Genomic DNA, 19,727 nt, shown 5'->3' on the forward strand with positions numbered 1-19,727 from the left:
AAACTCACCTCACCAAACATCTGGAAAGATGATAAACCTCTGGTCAACTGATGTGAGAAGAAATCATTGCTCACTGACAGCATTGTGCAGTAAGATGTAATTATGGACTGATTTGCTTAATGTGCTACTTATCTTCAGTCAGAGACTATACCACGGCTGCAAAAACCTTTAGAGCTTTTATATACACATCAATATAAATTAATGGGCACTATAAACTCTCTGGCATGATGCTTACATGTCAGCATTTTATATACTTACTAGTCATTGAAAATACCTCTCAGAAAAAAAAAAAAGCATTATAGTGCAGAAGCTTTTCAGACACAGACACTCTAACATGAACATGAAAAAAGATACATCATCACACCTCTGAAATATGGAAGTCAAACATCATTTCCCACAAATGCTACATGTTTCTAAATACAATGTCATGGTGTTTGTGGCTAATAACAAGAGAGGCTGAGAACAAACTGTCATGCAAAGCTGTCTGACCATTATTATATCCAGAACCTGCCAAAGCCTGTAAATGTGTTGCTTCTTCTTGATGTTTAAAACATAGATGTCAGTAAGTAGTTTTACATAGAAATTATTAAAAATGTAGAACTGTGCAATAAAATTTCAACATTGTCCCAACCTGCCCTCTGAATTTAGCTATTGCCAATATATAGAGTGCTCACAAACATGTTAAGGATGAGCCCACTAAGCTTGCTTCTTGTCAGAGCACACCATCACTCAATTTTCTGGAGACTGAGCAACTCTAATTTCTAGGGAAAAAGCAATAAAACACTCTGCTATCTTGAATACTGAGCTCAGTGAGGGAAGTCTGAACCCAAATGGATTCCTGAGCAGAAGACTGGTAGACAGGTCACAGTCTTACTCCTGAGTTGCATCATGTTTAGTAAAGTAAGTGTAAGGTGACCAGTTTGAGTAAAGACCTAGTTCTAGTTGAGAGGATCAAGTAATTGAGCAACTTTGTGGTTGAATGAAGACAGGAAGCCTTTTAAACTAAGGCACAAAACCAATACAAAAGCAATCCTTTTTGGCTACCTTTTTATCATTCTGTGAACACAGCTGCTTTACCAGCCCTGCAAAATAGATGTCTTTCACCTAAGTGATTCATTAAGAACAACCTTCCAATGGGTTGAAAACCAAAGGCATTTCATTCCCTCGTGATGTCTTATCTTAATATAATATCTTAATACAAATATTTCACTCCTGAACTGCAACTAGCAATCCAATATAAAAGCAATAAATTCTAAAGAGATACAAGATATGCTGTCTGACCAGATAGGAAGCTTGTAATGATTTAGGAGACAGCAAGTGCCAAGTGTTAATATTTCCAACAAGCTACACTGCATTCTAAACATTTCTGAATTTCAGAATGTTCTGAAAAAATCTGTTCTTTTAAAAAAAACAAACAACAAAAACAAAACCAGCAAACTGTTCTACAAGTAAATAAAACTTCTAGTCAGTAGTTCAGATTTAAGCCAAGCAGATCCAATTTACAACATTCTCCTGTTTTATGGTTAATTTAGTGACATGTATACTTGTAACTTCCCCCAGCCTGAGAACACAAGCAAAAATAGTTGCCTTTTAACAGACAGTCTTTATGCAAGTTTCAAGCAGGAATCTAGACAGACCCAAGTGTGACAGGGAGGGAGAAGAATCATCCCAAAAAGCAGGCTGAACTGCTGTGTCAAGAGTCCTACTCTACTCACAAAAAAAGTGTTAAAAAGGCAGAGAAATACCAGTTTGCCTGGCACTGCTACTGGGGCTGTCCAGAAAAGTTACTTTTAGTATGTCAAATAATAATGCATGATAGCATTACTCCCAAGAACTTGAAATCCACATGTTAAATGGACTAATCATACTATCTCTGGAGTATTCATATAAGCATATGATATTTAATTCACAGCTTTAATTTGACACTGAAGCTCCATGTGCACACTGAATAACTTCAGTCTTCATTTGCCAGCACCACCGAGTATGTGGCCTACATACCAAACTCCAAATGTAAAACTTCAGAACTTTCCTTCAGCAGGAAAGTAGTATTTTCCTTGGAAAACACCTAATGAGAATTTACTGTATTTTTTTGCAAATTGTTGGTGGCTGCATAAACACAGATTCATTTATGAAGGGTCATAATAAGATGTTTTCTCCACATGAAAACTCAACTCAGTGGCACCTGAAGTTACCAGCACCAGCAAACTCAGACATGGTTTTGCCAATGACTACCTGCAGTTAGCTTAACACTGTAGAACAAGACAAATTGTTTCAACAAAGAAAATGAGTGAAATACTTACTGGCTTGTGCAACAATGTTTGTATGCCTTCTCAACATAGCAGCAGCAGTTTCTGACAAGGTCACAATTACTTCAAGCGCCAACTGGCGCTGCATGTTACTGAGACTGGTATCTGCACACAACTACAACCCAGAAGATTGAATGGTTAGAACAAAAGGTTCAGGGTGGAAGTAGTGATTTGGAAAAAAAAAAAAAATTCCTATCTTTACCTTCAGACTTAGTTGCAGTGTAGGTTCTAAATGTGGTCGTAAATACTTGGGAACAGAATCTGCAATTTCTACAAGGGATTTCAGGACAGAATCATCGTTTTGGTAGCAGGAATCATTTACAGCCTATAGAGAGATAAGATGAAGATTAAATAAAACCAAAGAATACTATGAATGGGACCCCTGTTGTAGAAGGAGTTTGCTTAATTGTATGCTTGTCTCTCTTGACTAATCTTGCTTAGCATTAGTGGCTTAGCATTAGGAGCTAAAGAAGTTGAAGCCTTAGGCTGCAAGAACTGACCGAGAGTAAACTTTTTGATAAAACTAATGCTGCTAACAAAGAACTAGCTGAATCCAACAGATAGCAGCAGAATGAAGATAAGGACCAAGAAGACAATTCCAAGAAAATTAAGTTACTTCAGAGGCCAACCCAGTGAAAAACCACAAAAGAGACCACCAATCAGAATAAAGTGACTTGTCTTGGGGAAAAAGGGTGACGGGTGGTATGGGTATAACTCAAGAGGCATGAACTGGAATAACACCCAGCTCAAGCTGTAACCTGAGAACAAGTAAAAGACTAATTGTAAGCCTTCACTCAGACTTGGCATTTTCAAAGGGATCCCAGGGTTGGACAATACTACAGTGGCTGCTGTGTGTAAATCCATAACAAAGAGATAATTAATACATAGGGTCACAAACTACAAGTTTTCTACAAGGAAGTTACAGATTGGTGTTCTACACCATCAATTTTGACCATTATTAGTTTAAATCTCACACAGAAAAATAAATTAAGGTCAGACATCAGAGGCACCAACATGCAAAAAACCACAACATATTTTGACAAGCACAGCTTCAATATGCACTTTAAATAAAGAAAAAACCCTCAAAGTAACTCTGCCCAAAAGAAGGAAAATTAGCCCAACTCCTTTTTTCCCTATTACACAGTAAAAGTTTTGAATAGCTTACATGCACAGACACCACAAATCAAGATTATATTATTTTTTTGTTTGCAGGTGACTGGAGAGTTACTGAATAATGCAGACTTTTTTCAACTTCAGTCACAGGACACAGGAAAGAGAAAAAGTAAAAGCTTTTTGCAAGTATCTTCCCCAACTCATAGGTACATTCTGAAAAGTAATCTAAAACTTAAACTGACCAGGTTGATACTTTAGAAACAAAACAGCATACAGTCAACTCAATAGTGTTAAAACTCTTCTACACAAGTAGGACATGCAAACACCAACTTCTAGAGAAAAAAAGTCTTTAAACAAACTTTTGGGTTGAAAGGAATTTTCATTAGTAAAGTATTTGATGACTGCCTAATGCAGAAGTATTTTTAAGGTACATAATTAGGTCTGTTTTAATACTTAAATCTGGAATCCAACACTTCTAATAATGCCATTCTAATAGCTCACACTTTCAACTCAGAAACAGAATCTTCTAGTACCAGACATGTTCTAGAAAAAAAAATTAAATCTCTCTGGTTTAAGGCCTTTTGGACTAACAGCTACCACTTGTCATCTGATTCTGGCAAAGGATAGTGGAAGTTTCTGTAAAACTCTTATTTTATAGCCACAGAAACTGAGTTTTTTTTTTTAAGTAAGACCAGTTTTTTAAAGAAAGAAGTTCAAAATGCACATTCCTAAAGGAAGAGGCACTTTACTGTAGTGTAAAACATGAACAACCACAGAAGTCAGATGAAGTTCCAGCTGCTTTTACCTTCACTGCAAAGTAAATGTCTTGGATACAAGTTTCAAATAGTAATTATGAAAGATCCATCATAACCATTGTAAAAATTGTACTAAAAGGATTGAATTGCTAAGTCAGACTTTTAGCTTTTCTATCATGCCAATATTTCAACAAAATTAACTTCAACAGTGACAAAAAAGCACCCAGATGTCTCCAAAGGTCACTCACCACTATTCTAACCAGTCCCATCTCCTATTTATAAACTCAGATCTTCATATCCATCTTGTGCTACCACAGCCAGAAAATCTTTACCTTCTCACAATAAGTACTTAAAAGAGATAAAGTTCTTTGCTCTACAGTTGCAAAATCAAGCCTGAAATGCAAACAACATGCATGCGTTTTTTATAGCCTAGAACTGTAGCATTGAAACTTGCATCACACAAAGTAGGCTGTCAGTCTGAAGCTTAAAAAAGACTCCTATTTAACTGCCAAACATCAAGACAAATAGTGTGCTCCCCCCAAATCCTGCCCCACTCCTGCTCATACAGTACTCAGAGGTCAAGGTCCTCTCAGCCAGTTACAGTATTTTGAACAATACAATTTTCATTGCCAAAGTCACAGACAGGGACTAACCACCAAATAATAAAATCAAAATACTTATCTTGTACACACTAGAGCTCATTTTCAAGTTCAGATGATTTTAATAAATTCCTCTCAGTGTCTATTTAAAAAATAATCAAGCAGAATTCCATTGGTTGCAGAAGCCAGTTACCTTGGCACAGTTTTTCTTCAGCTTGCCACAAAGTACACACAGACAAGGTTTGTAGCTTACACTGTCAACAAGAACCTGCTGTACAGACTGTAGCAAGAAGCCAGTCTACAACATAAACTAAGCCTATTTTAAAATTTCCAAAAGTTCACTACCACTATTATTACAGGTTCTTAGTTATTGCCACTTTTTTCATAATGAAGGGAGCTACACTGTGAAATTGTCATCCTTCAGAGCTCAAACCATTTCTGTTTTGGATTTGGTTTACAATAGACTTCTCTCAAAAAGTAAACAACCCTACATTAGGATTCCAAAGATATTCATCTTGAGAGACCTAATCCAGCCACAGAACTACATGAGATTTAAAAAGGTATTTTGTTTGCAGGTTCCTAATTTATCAAACAATAAAGATAATTTGTCCACACTACTGTTGTTTCTCTGAGAATCTTCGTTCCGAATAATTCTACATTTTTCTCTAAACAGAAAAGATATAGGATATCATGGATCAATGATTTTCCCAGTTAATGATGTCTTGAAATCTTGGGACTGCCCCTATTTAAATACATTTCATGGTTAATTTAAAAGCTGTATTATTTTGAGTTAAGTACCTTACAAAGACCTTTAGCTCATTTATCTGGGTAATACCATTTAGATCAATCAGCACTGAACTATGTTCCTTTAAACCCTATAAATCAGCCGGTGTTTACACAACTTTTCAGTTCCCACTGTATCTTGCTGGTGACTGATGTCAGGCTGTCCAACATAAAGTTAACCCACATCTTGGCAAAAATTCACAGTACACAAATTTGCAGACCAATAATTTATGCTTAAACACGATCAATACAGACAGTAATGGCACATTAAGCATTATTTGTCTGGTTTCTCACCTGCAAGATCCCAGGCAGCAAGTCTGCAAAATGTTTAAGAAGGGGAAGATTGTGCTCATTAGCAAGCACAAATGCAGCTGCAGCTCTGGCAGACAAAGTCTTGATCTAGAAGACAGGCAGGATTGAAGAATGAAGTGTGAAGAACTGGTAATCAAACACATCTTTGTTTTCTTTCAACATAAGGCCTGCCATGAGACTACATTTTGTATTATCATTTTTCCCTTTTACATTTTCTTAATAGATATAGCAATTAGTTTTTTTGAATGCACTCTACATCTCATTTCAAATTAAGGTAAAACAATAATGGAGATCTTCAGCATCTATGCCCTAAATGATACAAAACAGTTTATCATATTATGAGGTGACAATTTCCTAGTTTTATTGGGGTCTTCTTTGTTTTGTTCTGGGTTCTTTTTTTAAAAAAATTTAAAAATCCACTATTGTTTTCAACTTCCATCTCAAATTCAAATGTGTATGCAAGTGTCAAAGTGCCATTTTTCAAAAAGGGTGATCTAAGTGTTTGTTTAAAGCATGCTTCTTTAAAGGCATGACTTGTGGTACTTTAGAAAATGTTACTCAGTTGACCTTCAAAGGTCAGAAAAAGTAATCTATGGGTAATCCATGGGGGAGCAGCAAACTGAACCCATATACCACAGCAGGGTTTCCTATCCTTGCCCAGTATTTTCCATTACAAGAAAGACATTTTCCAAGTACAATTCTCTGTGCAAATCAATAAATCTGAAGCCTTCCAGAAAAGCAAGGCTTGCTAACATGCCCTTAGAGCAAAGCACGAACAAACAGTGCAAGGAGCCATCACGTATTCAGAGTTTTGAGGCGTACTTTGTATGGATAATATGCATCTATACTGGTCACAAAGGCAGATAAAAACCCCCAAAGCTCTACAAAATGCTTCTGACTCCTAGTACTTCAAGCTAAAACTCCTGGACATTCTTTGCCACTACTACTAAGTTTCTCCAAATACAACTACAAGGGAAAAGTCTGGGTGCAGATATGAGCAGCCAGTGTTAGGACCATGAAGAGGTCTGACCCTCTGACCCCATTATTTTGCAGTAGGCATAGTCAAAACTTCAGATGTACAGATGCTCAGAGCTTCAGGTAATACAATTCTCTGGTTGGGATCTATGGTTTTAACCTTTATGTTAGAGACTACTACATTAAGTTTCTGTGCTCATGACATATGAATAAAAAATAAAAAGGAACATAAAGGTCTTACAGATGGATGCTCTTGATCTTGCATACACTGAACCAGCATTCTCTTAATGACCTCCAAATAGTGTTGCTGCTGATTCCCAAAAATCCCAGGAAAATTCCTAAGGATAAGAAAAGACCAAAACATTGCTAAAATTTTCCACTGTTAAACTTTAACTATTATTTTAAATTTACCCATTGTTAATATTTTAACTGTACATCTGAAAGTTAAGCAAAGCACAATACATGAGAGCAAGTGAAGATTGCTTGTTAATGAAGTTGTGATGGGTTTTGTCATGTTTTTACAGCCACAACCTGCAAGAACATAGCAAAGTCTGAAAGCTTACCAGAAAATATGTAGAGCAGCCTCTCGCAGTCCAATGTTCTGAGAGCTGACAGAGTCAAACAAGAATTTCAGAACTTCTGGCCACTGGTTGTTGCCATCTTCATCTAGATTAAACACAAAGTTTTAAGATAAGCAAACTTGAGAGTGGTTAAATTCATTTAGTAGTTATCACTACTAAAATTAATTTTTAAAACCACTGATATGCAGGTGTGTCCAAGTCACAATGTAAAATATGGCCAAAATGTTAAACCTTAATGCACTGAAGAAGAGGAGGTTCCCCCTAGTTACTGTAAAAATAGCAACATTCAAAAAAGAAACTGATGTAAATGTTCAGCATAACACTCATGAGAATTTAAACATGCATTTTTAAACCTTAATGCATCTCATCTAAACTCAAAGAATTTAAAGAGTTGAGGTAATGAATTTTATTTTTATGTGACCAAGCATGAAATTAGGACATCATATGCAAACACCTACCCAAGACTAGAGAATAAGAGAAAAATACAGTTATCAATACATAACCATTTTACTGCAATATCAACTCATATAAATTACCTATTAGGTTCCTGGCCAATTCAGCAACGATGTCACATATTTTTTTCCTCATATTGGACTGTGATTCCAACTGAATAATCAACAGCAATCCACTTTTGATGGAGGTCTGATTATCAGGTGAAAGAGCAGGATAAACTTCTTCAAAAGCGGAAGACAAAAGACGTCGTAGAAGGACAGCTGCCATTTGTCGAGCCTATTGAATATGAAACTCTGTTAAAGTGTTTTGATATGATAATCATGCTCTTGTGAGGAAAGACAATATTTCCAAATGCTCACTTTTCACTCTATAGGCTTGTTTTATTAATGGAACACTTCTCAAAACAGAGGACAATTACGATAGCAAGTGCAAATATAGTAAAAAGAAACACCAGTTTACACCATGTTTCTGACAGCGCTATAGCTCTTGAAAGAAATAATGAAATCCACTGAGGTATTCGGGTTTTTTTCAAAAGCTGAACCTTGGACACATCTTGTGGCAAGTTAATGACTTAACTGCATTATTGGAAGATGTCTAAAGCTGGTCTTACTTATAAATGGCCTGCCAACATACTTATAATCCAGATAGGATTTTTTTGGATTCCCAAGTGACTTAATGGGACAACTTCGTCAGACAATTTACCTGTAAAATCTCCCTACCTCTATCAAAAAGCAAAACTTTACACTAAAGATTCAGGAACCTAGAGATAGATTTTGGCATATAAAAAAAACCAACCAAACAAAATAAAGCCCAAAGCTTTCATCGTTTTGCAGACCTGTAATGAACTGTTTTTCTTTAAAATTTAATTTGAGCACAGGACCTCAATACCACTTATAACAATCTTCTACACTTCCTGCCTGTGTACAGAAATTCTACAACAGTATCACTTACATATCTGTATTTATTTACAATTATACAAGAACAAGAAGCACAAACCATGGCTGAGTAAGTAAAAATGGAGCAACACATGCAGTAAAGGCAAAAATATATGCCAAGCACTCTGAATAATTTAATAAATAGCAAGCTCACTAACCAGTGTTTCTAGAAGAAGAAACAGTAATTAAAAGCCACCCCTCAAGCTTCCATGTTTAACACATAAAGGAAATCTTACACATTAAATCCTCACAAAAAATAATCCATTGCAAAATGCACTTTTTTCCCCCTAAGATATTATTTAATGTGTACTTGAACAAAAAACAGTTCCATTTATAACATCTTTCAGAATTTGAAGCCATCCAGTGAGCAGCAGAACCCCAATTTCCAAAAAAATTAACTATTTTGCTGCAGTATAACCTATAGATCAGTAATACAAACTGCTGCAAAGCCTCAACTTCTAACATACCTGTTAAAAATCAGGTATTGCTGGAACATCACCCAAGATACTATTATGGTCTGCAGTCTCCAGACTCACTGTCCCTTTTTGCAATCTACTCAGTTCTCTTCCATACTTATACTAAATGTCTCAGTGCTAGCAGAAGGGAAGGACTAGAACTGGACTTTCCTCTTGATCATTCTTTATCTCCTCCTCCAGAGTGTACCAAAGTCACCACATATGTAGGAATAGTAGATCTTCCTTAGCAGATCTCAGGCAGGCAGCAGGTGAGCAAAGAGGCTCACAGTGCCCACCCGGGATGCAGCTCCCATCACAGGCCAAGGTTCCCCAGCAAGAGGTTATCACAAGGGGAACACAAGTTAGGGAGGAGAAAGATGCTTTGCCCACTGCCACTGGGAATCCCACTAACAATGTGTCCAAAAACTTAATTGGTACCACAATCTACCAGTATCTTTCCTTCTGCAGTCCCCAGAGGCACCAATATCATGAACAATTAAGTTTCTTCTCATTAGTATAATGCTTACATAGGAGAAGGACTGACTGGGTAGCAAGTTTGCTGGGATAAAGGCACAAACTTTGATGTAATGTCTTCCCTTACTCAGGGCATTTCTGTGCATAGCCTTTGAGAGCTGGCAGTGACTGAACTCAAATTATATTCATTCCTTTTGAGAATCAATAGGGAATAGAGCTTTTTTCATAAAGCACATAGTCTCAAAGATAAAAATTTCCACCTCTAAATAATTTAAAATATTAGAAGACTGAAAAACACAGACTGATTGCAAAGTAAAAACACAGGTAACAAGGCATACAGAAAGACACAAGATCATGAATTAGCTCCTGGTTATTATTACTAGCCTAGAAAAAGAAATCCCCAAATTCCCTAAGGCAAATTAAAATTGTTGATGGCATTACAAAGAAGCAATTGACTTCTAGTAATAAATGGCCTATTTTCTTCAGCAGATATCCCCCCATATGTGAAAATTATCATTGTCAATTTAACTCTAAAAAACATAGCTGGATTAAAGGCAGCTCTGGGGCTATTATTTCTTCTGCTTTAAGGAAGTACATAGTTTTCACACACACCAAAGGCTGTTTTATATTTAAATATAACAAGATATGTACTTCATCAATCATTCTAAAATCCTGCAACTTAGTGGGAATAGCTTTTAATGAGAACAGAAATAATGAAAAGCTCACGTTCCCTGAGAACTTGCATCTACCAATGAAGCATTAAAAAAATTCTCTCCTAGTACTGGATTCTTCTGCATGTCTCAATTACTGATGTGTGTCATGTGCTCAATTTTGGAGTGGAAATTTGACATGCCAAAGGTATTAGCATAAAAAGTAGTCATAATATTAACATTTCAACATACCATTTCTTAATGGCATTTAGTATGTTTTAAGAATATTGTAGGACTTTAAAAATGATAGAACCAAGGTACAAGAAGAAAAGTAACTTGCTGATCAGGACAGCAGCAAAATTATGCACAGAAATGTGGTATACTGTGTTCTCCAATGACATTCAGAATACCCAAGTAATCCCATACATTTTGTCAAAAAAAAAAAGACTCACCACTGTGCAGAATAGTCACAGTGATTTTTACTTTTTTTTTTTTCCTTTCAAGTCCTCAAGAAGGAAAACACGCACGAAAGGAAGTGATGAATATTCTGGATATGGTCCAAAGATGGACTTTCACAACCTCAGTCAGGGATCCAGCCCCAAGCAGTGCCTGCATACAATGCAAAGGCAGAACCCCCATGCATCACAAATCAAAGGGCCCCGGCCTCCTTTCCCTCCAAACTGCTGAACAGGAACTTTCCCACAGCAATAGTTTTCAGCCTAAAACATGCAGTTTCTTCATGTGAGAGGAGAAGGGGAAAGGTCAGAGCCCTCTAGGAAGGCTGTGAGGACAGCAGAAGCAGTTTTACACAGCATTTCTTACTGTATTTCACAGGGCACAATATTAGTCCTCTGTAAATTAGGATACAGTTGAAAACTGCCAACCTAGAGTTAACCAGCAAGAAAACACATGAAGCAGAGAAAACAGAACACTTCTGTTTCTCTCCAAAATATAGGTGGTAAATCAAAAGTGCAAAGTAACACACTCTGACACCTGAGACACATCTTGAGAATACAAATCAAACATTGTGAATATACACCCCCTTTTCTGTTCAACCCTTTAAAATGCAGTTGCATATGAAGAAACAGACTCCTAACTTCATAACAGCAGGAAGCATGTTCAGGAAGCTGGAATCTGGGTTCAAGCACCTCCTCAACCTGAGGTGTACAAACTTGCACATCACCTGGCAGAGAAGTATTTTAACTGCTAAGTCAGACACTTCCCTCAGCTTCTGTGAACAGCTATCAGGAAGATATGAAATAAAGATAGAGGGGAAAGGTGATGATTTCCACAACTGAGGCATTTGGTCAGGAGGAAGCCTGTCATACAGTTAGTTTCTAACAACCTACATGATCTTTAAGGTCCCTTCCAACCCTTGCCATTCTGTGATTCTGATTTCTGACCTAGCTTAATGTTGTTTTTTTTTGTCTCCATGTCAAATGCAACAGGTGCTGGGAGAAGGATGTGAATCCCTCTTTCTCTATTTAAATACCAAAATTACAAAGTTGCAGTCAAGATTCCTCCAACTGCTGTCCAAATAATCCTACGAATCTTGTCTTCTCCAAAACATAGCAGCCTTTTCCTGGGTGTGTGAAGCAATACAGAGATTCAAGATGAAGAAGGGTCTCAGCCTAGCTTTCCCTTGCTGGACTGAGCAAGGGATCTTTAAAGTTCTAAGGCTTCTCCCAGCAGCCTGTGTTCAGTGCTCAGAGGACAGCAGACTGAAAGCCCTATCCACTGGTGACACAGGCACTATTCTGTCCAACTTTTGAATCTATGTAAAACATACATAGACACAAATTGCCAAGCTGGTGACTACTGAGTACACACAGATTCCCTGCATGCTTATACACAATGTTTAGATCACAGAATGCTTTGGGCTGGATGACTTCACTTAGGTTTTAAGTAGGCTACTATGGATTTCTATTTAGAAGGAAGACAGCTTGTTCACGGGTTTCATTAATCAGGATTTTTTGAGTCCAGCATCTAATGACTATTCATCTAATGACTACTTTAGTTATAAGCTAATATCGAAACCTCTTTGATTTATCCCTTAGTGAAGTTCAATGACAAGTTACTCTACAAATGATAAACTCTGATGTCTTTGGCAAGAATAACCTCTACAGGTGGAAAGTTTATTTGCACTTAAATAAGTTGGAAGCCAAGTCCCAGGCAGGATTCTGAACAAGATTTAGACAGGGCTATTTCCTCAGTTGATGTAAAGGGAATAAAAATCAGTAAATACAAGGAGTAAGTATTTATTTACACAAGCATGATTCTGTATTTGGGAACTGAAGTCTAATCAAATGTATTCAAAACAGAGGTACTTACAATGAAGCTACAACTTCTAGGGTATGTTATTATCTGATTATTATACATAATATTTTTCTGATTAAAAAGGGGCAGCAGGAGATCTTATCCATCGCAGATTTAAAAACAGGAAAGACTGCTCTACAGCTTTCTATCATTTGAAACATCTCAGAGGGATAGGAGAGAAAACCACACAGCTCTTATGCAACCAGTTGCTAGTAGAATATTGGAAAGATTCTCTCAGAACAAGGATGCTTTGTAGGTAGATAAGCATCAGCATTAGTAAGCTGATACTTACTGAGCATTAAAAAGCACAAATAGCATCTACCTCTAAATTGAATACAATCTACCAGAAAAGATTCTTATCTAGGGGGAACCAGAATGTTTATACTCTCCTTATAATACTGTTCAGGAATTCTACATGATACGTCCTTACATTGTTCAGTAAAACTCTGGATTTGAGGAAAAAAACAAAGTCAAAAACTTCTACTTTCAAGTGGCTCTGAAGTTTGTAATATCCTGAAAACTTGGTGCCCCTTCATTCTGCATAGCAAGGGAACTACACCTGACTGCTAAAGTGTGTGAGCCTTTACAAAATAAAGGTATAACTAAAAGGCACATTTACCTTATGATCACAGAAAAAAACTATATGTTTCTTAGACTATCCTCCTCTCATTCCATAGCACTGCTCGATAACTTCATGAGCATACCCTCCTCAAAGAGGACAGAACACATCTGAATAAAACACACAAAGAACCTGCTACCTTATGTCCCCCTACATCTGATTGGAGAAGCACAAGAAGTTTCAGATAATACAAAAGTTAAACACATTTAGGCACAGGATTCCAAAAAGGAAAGCATTTCTCAACTGAAAATTGAAGGAGCATCACAGTAACAGTCATATACTAGTTACACAATTTAAGGAAAGAATCCATTCATCAAGCAAAACACAGAATCAGAAAACAATGGAAACACAAGCAATCACTTGTGAATGACTACTTTTGGAATGAGATATCCTACACTGACAAGTCTCAACTGGTGAATCTGACATGCAAAATACTAGACAAGTAGCCCCTCTACAAATGTGCAGAGCATTAAGATGATTTGGTTAATGTCTGACTTGTTCATTTATCCCAAAATGACTGGCACTGATTTTGTACTCATTTCTCCAAGTTTCCTTGAAAATCTGCAGAATTCAAGGATTAATGAGACATACCTCCTCAGCAGCAGCAGTATTTCTTATTGCTTCTAGGAGAAATGTGATCTTAGATTGACCTGGAATATTCTCATATGTCTCCTGCAAAAAAAAAAGGATACAGCTTATTGTAAACAATAACTAGAAAGCATGTGTTAAGCATTAATATGAATTGGCTTTCCTTTTAAAAAAAATTCAGTATCCATCCAATTAAGGAAAAACAACATAGTAAAAAATTAAGCCTGTCAAAACAAAAACTTCTGACCTATTTCAAAATCACAAGTAAAGTTCTAGCTACTGAAGCAGACCTGCTATGTTGGAATGATCTACATATACATTACTGTCTACTTTCGAGATGAGTTAAGAAATTCAACTTGAACAGAACAAGTATCCTCCTGGAAATACAACATACAGAACGTGTGCTCTCCTGGGATTACACTGAAGCTTCTATCACATCAAAGGATTAAAAACTTTGGAAGCCTGAGACTGAACTATGACCAAGAGGCTAATAACCACTCACAAATGCATAGTCCAAAACTTTGTTCAAGTTTTTTTGAACCTTTTTACGGCCTTTACAATAATATCAAGTGGCAGTCACACATATCAACGACATGCTTTGAATAAGAATTTTTCATGTTAAAACTCCTGTCTGAATTTCAGAGAGACTATTTAGTCTCCCCTTTCCCTCAGGAAAACCCTCTTAATGAAATGTAAATTTTAATATGAAGTCCAGTTACGCTGTCTTACACACCTCTGCCATGCTGTTCATTCACTATGGCTTTTGTAATTAGATTATTACGTAGAAGCTCAAGTGCAAACACAGCAAACAACTTTTGCTATCCCAAACATGGCACAGATCACCATTTTAAAACTATAAATGCTTGTTTCTAATATTGTAGACCTATGTTGGTAAGAGCAGGGGAATTACAAGCTGAAAAACAGCTTAAACTTAAACCACCTAGAAATACTTCTATACTTGCTAACTCTGAAAGTGCTATTTTTTGCAGACACAATCTTGAAATAAATTACTCCACTCTTTCCAAACCTTCACTATCCCACCCTGAACTCAAGGATCAAGCCTACTACACAAAGCTCATATTAATTTCAATTAGTTCCCTGCCTCCCCATTTCCCAATCTTTCCACTGGAGCAGCTCTTTCTAATGCTCTAGCAAGTTTACACACCTTGACAATGTATCTGATGTTCTCAATAAAATAGTTTTCCTTGTCACACATTTAATATTAGATATCTTCTTCCACTTTCTGTACATGTTTCCTAGTAGGTCTCATTCACTGACTCAACTCTTGCTTCATATTCTCTCTAGTTGCTTATATATGCTAAGTCAATGAGATACTGAATCCCCAGTGAATCCCTACATTTAATCTAATAATTTAATGGAGACAGCAAAATTAAATGAGGTTTAGGGTCAGAATAGAAAGCTGGCTCAGATGAACCATTTCCATAAATGTGTATGTTTATACTGCACTTCTACCTACAAATATAAAGATAGTTACACAAACAAGAAGGTTTCCTGAACACAGGCCCAGCATGGACCTGAGGCTGTGCTTTCATGGACAGCTGAAGCACTGTATAAACTGGCTTCACACGTACCAATTTTGATAATGAAATTATATTTTGAGTTGTTTAAAACTCACTATAAATAGCAGCAACCTATCCAGTTGTTCATTGGCATAATTCTGTCAGTTCAGTAAACAGGATGCAAAGGATGCTAAAGAGCACTAGGACAACATAGGCAAGAGGAACATCCAGCTAAAACTAGAACCAAAACCACTGTCTTGGTGGAAGACTCTTTTGCTGGCTCCACCTGTCCTACTACAGGTCTTGGCTATGCTCTAATGATGTACCCAAATCCTACTACACCTCCACTGAATTCTTTTATTTCATAACTAGTTCCCCAGCTACCTCATCCAGATGGGCAAACTTCTCAGGCAGCATGACTTTCAGAACATGCAAACAAATGCCTATGATCAACAATTAGTTAGTACTCATGCTCTTCCAAAACTGGTAATTTTTTTAAAAGACCATAAAATCACCGAGACAAAGCCAATAAAAATTATCAGAAAAGAGATACACAAATAAGAAAACCACAGGCTTTTATAATCACCAGTCCAGTAACTTTCAATGGGAGATAAAATGAATAAAGTTTCAGCAAACTGGTCAGAATAAGTTAGCGTGCTAGCACATACATAGATTCCTATACATAAATAGTTAAATAAAAACAGGTTTTAGGTGGCTAGACCTTCCTCCATCCCTTCTGGTTTTTACAGTTCTCATTGCATCCCTACCCACACAGGCTATGACTTCACATCTCTGTCAAGTTTGGTCTTCACCCCTCCGCCTAATTTCAGTGACCAGACCTTTTAGAAATAACTCAAGCCTGTCTCCTTCAGTTCCCTCTCCATCCATTTCTCATTCTTCCTGGTTTTCACTAGACACCAATTAAACCCTGCTATTTGATTTTCCTGCAGTTATTTGAATCCCTGTAGTATTCAACACTGTCATTGAATAGTAAATACACTTTAAAAACCTGACTGGACTGCTATGTAGATGTTTAAAATCAGTATAAGTCCTGTATGATTTTAGTAAGCCAACATTCTAAAAGCTATGCAGCGCCTTCTTCCAATGAAACCTTACTTTAATAAACAGACAGCTTAAAAAAAAAAAAAAGTCAATCTACCTACCCTAGAGAGGGAGACAGATTTGTGTTTCTAGGTACAAATTCATTAATCCACCATGAAGACAACTGAAGACATCTTCACAGATGTGCATGGTGGGAGAATGAGAGACAACAGGCACAAACTGAAAAAAGGAGTTTCAGACCTCTTTGCTCTAATGAGGAGAGGCAGGCAGCAGTGGGTTGCTCAGAGACCTTGTGAAGTTTCCATTCTTGGAGGTTTTAAGGACCCAACAGGGCAAAGCCCCAAGTGACCTGATCTGACCTGATAGCTGACACTGCTTTGAACAGGAGATTGTACTACAGACCTCCTGAGGACCCTTCCACTCTGAATGATCCTAAACCATAAAAAAAAAAAAAAAAAGACTCCAATACATCTTGGAAATATGTAGAAACCAGCAGATTCAGTGCAGTTAAACAAGGAAAATATTTCTTCTGTACTTACTTGTACCTACTTTATTGTTGACACTACTTGCTTGTATGCATATACAAAACTAATAGACTTGAAAAGCTGGGTAATCTATCACGACAATAAAAAGATTCCTTATTCTGATTGACCATACTGCATATGCACCTATGAAGATTAAACTCAAACTCAGTTTCAAGGAAGTTTCTGACAGAACATATCTCAAAGTTTTAGATTTTATTTTCCAAGAACGTTTTATTTCACAGACATTAACACTGTAAACTTGCCTTGTCACAGTTTTAATAAAGTTTAAAAAGTTTTGTGATGATTGTACTTCTGTAAGAAATCTGCCTCCATTCCATCCTGAACCTATATTCAGGAGCAGGGAATAATCCTTGCTGCTTCTCTACAAAGTCTTTGCAATAATCAAACCTACTTCCCTGGGCTCCTAAGAATGCATGTCCGCCCCCTCCTACTTATTCCCAAATTATATTTCAGGAATTTTCACTGCAGCACCAGGAACAATAATACTTTTTATTCTTCGCCAAACAATGCGTTGAACTCTGCTGACCGCTGAAGTGATGAGAGCGATAAAAGACCTGATGCAGCCATGCAGGGGGAATTCATGCTAAACCCAGACCCTAGTATGTAATTCAATGGGAGAGATTCCCCACTAGGCTTGACAATGGAGTCTTAAGCATGACAGAGAGAAAGAATTAACGTGGCTTAGCCCTCACAAAGAATTTTAGCTGAAATAACACATCCGAAAAGTTTTTGCTGATAACAGAGAAACTCGGTATATTGAAAACGCTTCTTTTAATGAAATATTTCCCAGCTGACTAAACACTTGAAAACGCGGCCCGTTCCTAAGTTAAAAACCAAACTACTGCGTGGAAAGAGAAGTCTTCGGCGGGCGGGAGGGGGGTGGTGGTGGTGGTACGGACCCTCTGTGAAGGGAGCACAGGAACGAGCCCGTAAGTGCAGCCACTCCCCGGGGCCCGACGGAGCGCTCCCATCACACTCCCCTGAGCCCCGCGCCCACCGAGGGCAGACACCCGCCCTGACCACCTTTGGGGACCCCCTCTTCTCTCCCCGGCTCTCCAGCCACCGAGAACCAGCCCCACCACCCGCCGCCGGCCCGGCGTCCCTTCCCCACTCTCCATCACGCCGCTCAGTCCGGGCGGAGCCAGCCCAGGCTCCGTCTGCCCGTGGGCAAGCGGGAGAAACAGCCCCCGAGGGGGGTCCCCACGGCCCCGGAAGGGGGAGCAGAACGGACAAGAGGCGGCCGGGGGTCGGGTGGTGCCAAACACGGCTAGCCGCTGAGGAATGAGATGGGGAGAAAGAGAGGTGGGAGGAGGCGAGACCCCACACACAGGCATGGGCGGGCAGCAGCGGCCGGAGCCCGAGCCCTCGCCGCCGGCCGGAGCGGCGCCCGCGCCCCGCCGGTTGGAACCGTCGCAACCGCCCGGCTCCCCCTCTCCCCGGAGAGCCAGCGCCGATGGGGGGGAGGGAAGGCCCGGGCCGCCCTGGCAGCAGCTGGTGCCGCTGCTCACACGTGGGGAGCAGACGGCCCCGCCGCTTCCCTGCCCTCCTTCACCCCCCCGCCACCCCCCCGCCCGCTTCCCTGCCCTCCCTCCCTCCCTCCGGCAAGGTCTGAGAGGTCTGACAGGCCGGCTTGGTGCCCAGGGCCGGGGCGAGGCGGACCCATTACCTCGGCCTGCCTGCGGACCGCATTGTCTGGGCTGAGCAGGTTGCCCAAAAGAAGGTAGAACTGCTCTTGCTCCGCCGTCGCCGCCGCCATTGCTGCGAAAGGGAAAGAGAGCGAGGCCGGCCGGGCGGGGACAGGAGGCGGGGAGGGGGAAGCCGGCCTCGCCGCCAGCGGAGAGAGAGGGGGCGGAGCGGCCGCCGCGCTCTGCTCCTGGCTCCCCCCTGGGGCCGACCGCGCCAGCCGCGCTCGCCAACGCTCCCATTGGTTGCGACGCACGGCGCCTCGCCCCTGATTGGCCTGCCTGCTCTATGACGTCCTGGAGAGTCGGGGAGGGGGGGGGTGGAGCGTGATGGGGGGGTTGGGGAGGGGGAGTGGAGAGCGACCGAACCAACCGTCCCTGAATGGGGGTTCGTCTCCTCTTCTCTCATTGGGCCGGAGGCGGAGCGCGGGGGCGGGGAAAAGCCCCGATGGGAGCTGTCATTGGAGGAAGGTGCTGTCAATCTCAACGAGATTGGTCAGCGGCGCGGTCGGGCGGTGCGGGAGGGGAGGGGAAGGGAGGAAAGGGGAGGGACCGCGTCGGGGCAGGGCGATGGGGGAAGGGAGGGAAAGCGCGGGAGATTGCAAGGCGGCTCCTCGAGGGGTGCTGGCGTCATCCTCTCCTGCTCCATGACGTCGTGCTGCTGCTCCGCCCCGTGCCCGCTCCGCCGTCACCTCACCGGGGGGGGGGGTGAAGGCAGCAGGGCGGTGACTCAGCCAGGGCTTGTCTGCTTGGCGGCTGTGTGTGTGTGTATGTGTATGTGTGAGAGTGAGTGAGTAAGCGGGTCCATATGGCTTTGAAGTGTTTTTCACCCATACGTTCGCCCGGCAGGTGCGCATCGCGGGACTGAGGCATAAAGGTGCAGGGTCCCACGCGTTAGCTTGCTTTGTGTATATTTACATAGTTCCTTGTCTGGCTCTGCTTCAAATGGGTCAGGTATCCCTTGTGTGCCCCCCCACCTGTATTTTCGTATTCAGGTGACTTGG

General features: G+C 39.9%; 1 protein-coding gene across 1 annotated transcript in view; it reads right to left on the reverse strand.

The window, feature by feature from the left end:
- Window positions 1-18,936, reverse strand: part of IPO5 (importin 5) — a 44,507-nt gene extending 25,571 nt beyond the window's left edge. The window contains exons 1-8 of the mRNA XM_030447744.1: window positions 18,708-18,936; window positions 13,918-13,998; window positions 7,961-8,153; window positions 7,407-7,509; window positions 7,085-7,181; window positions 5,851-5,955; window positions 2,509-2,631; window positions 2,301-2,421 (exon numbers count right to left, since the gene is read on the reverse strand). Of these exons, the coding sequence (XP_030303604.1) occupies window positions 2,301-2,421; window positions 2,509-2,631; window positions 5,851-5,955; window positions 7,085-7,181; window positions 7,407-7,509; window positions 7,961-8,153; window positions 13,918-13,998; window positions 18,708-18,797 (913 nt within the window). The 5' untranslated portion in view covers window positions 18,798-18,936. The remainder of the gene's footprint in view (window positions 1-2,300; window positions 2,422-2,508; window positions 2,632-5,850; window positions 5,956-7,084; window positions 7,182-7,406; window positions 7,510-7,960; window positions 8,154-13,917; window positions 13,999-18,707) is intronic.
- Between the last annotated feature and the right edge of the window lie 791 nt (window positions 18,937-19,727).

Source organism: Calypte anna, chromosome 1 (assembly GCF_003957555.1).
Source record: "Calypte anna isolate BGI_N300 chromosome 1, bCalAnn1_v1.p, whole genome shotgun sequence".
NCBI lineage: Eukaryota > Metazoa > Chordata > Aves > Apodiformes > Trochilidae > Calypte > Calypte anna.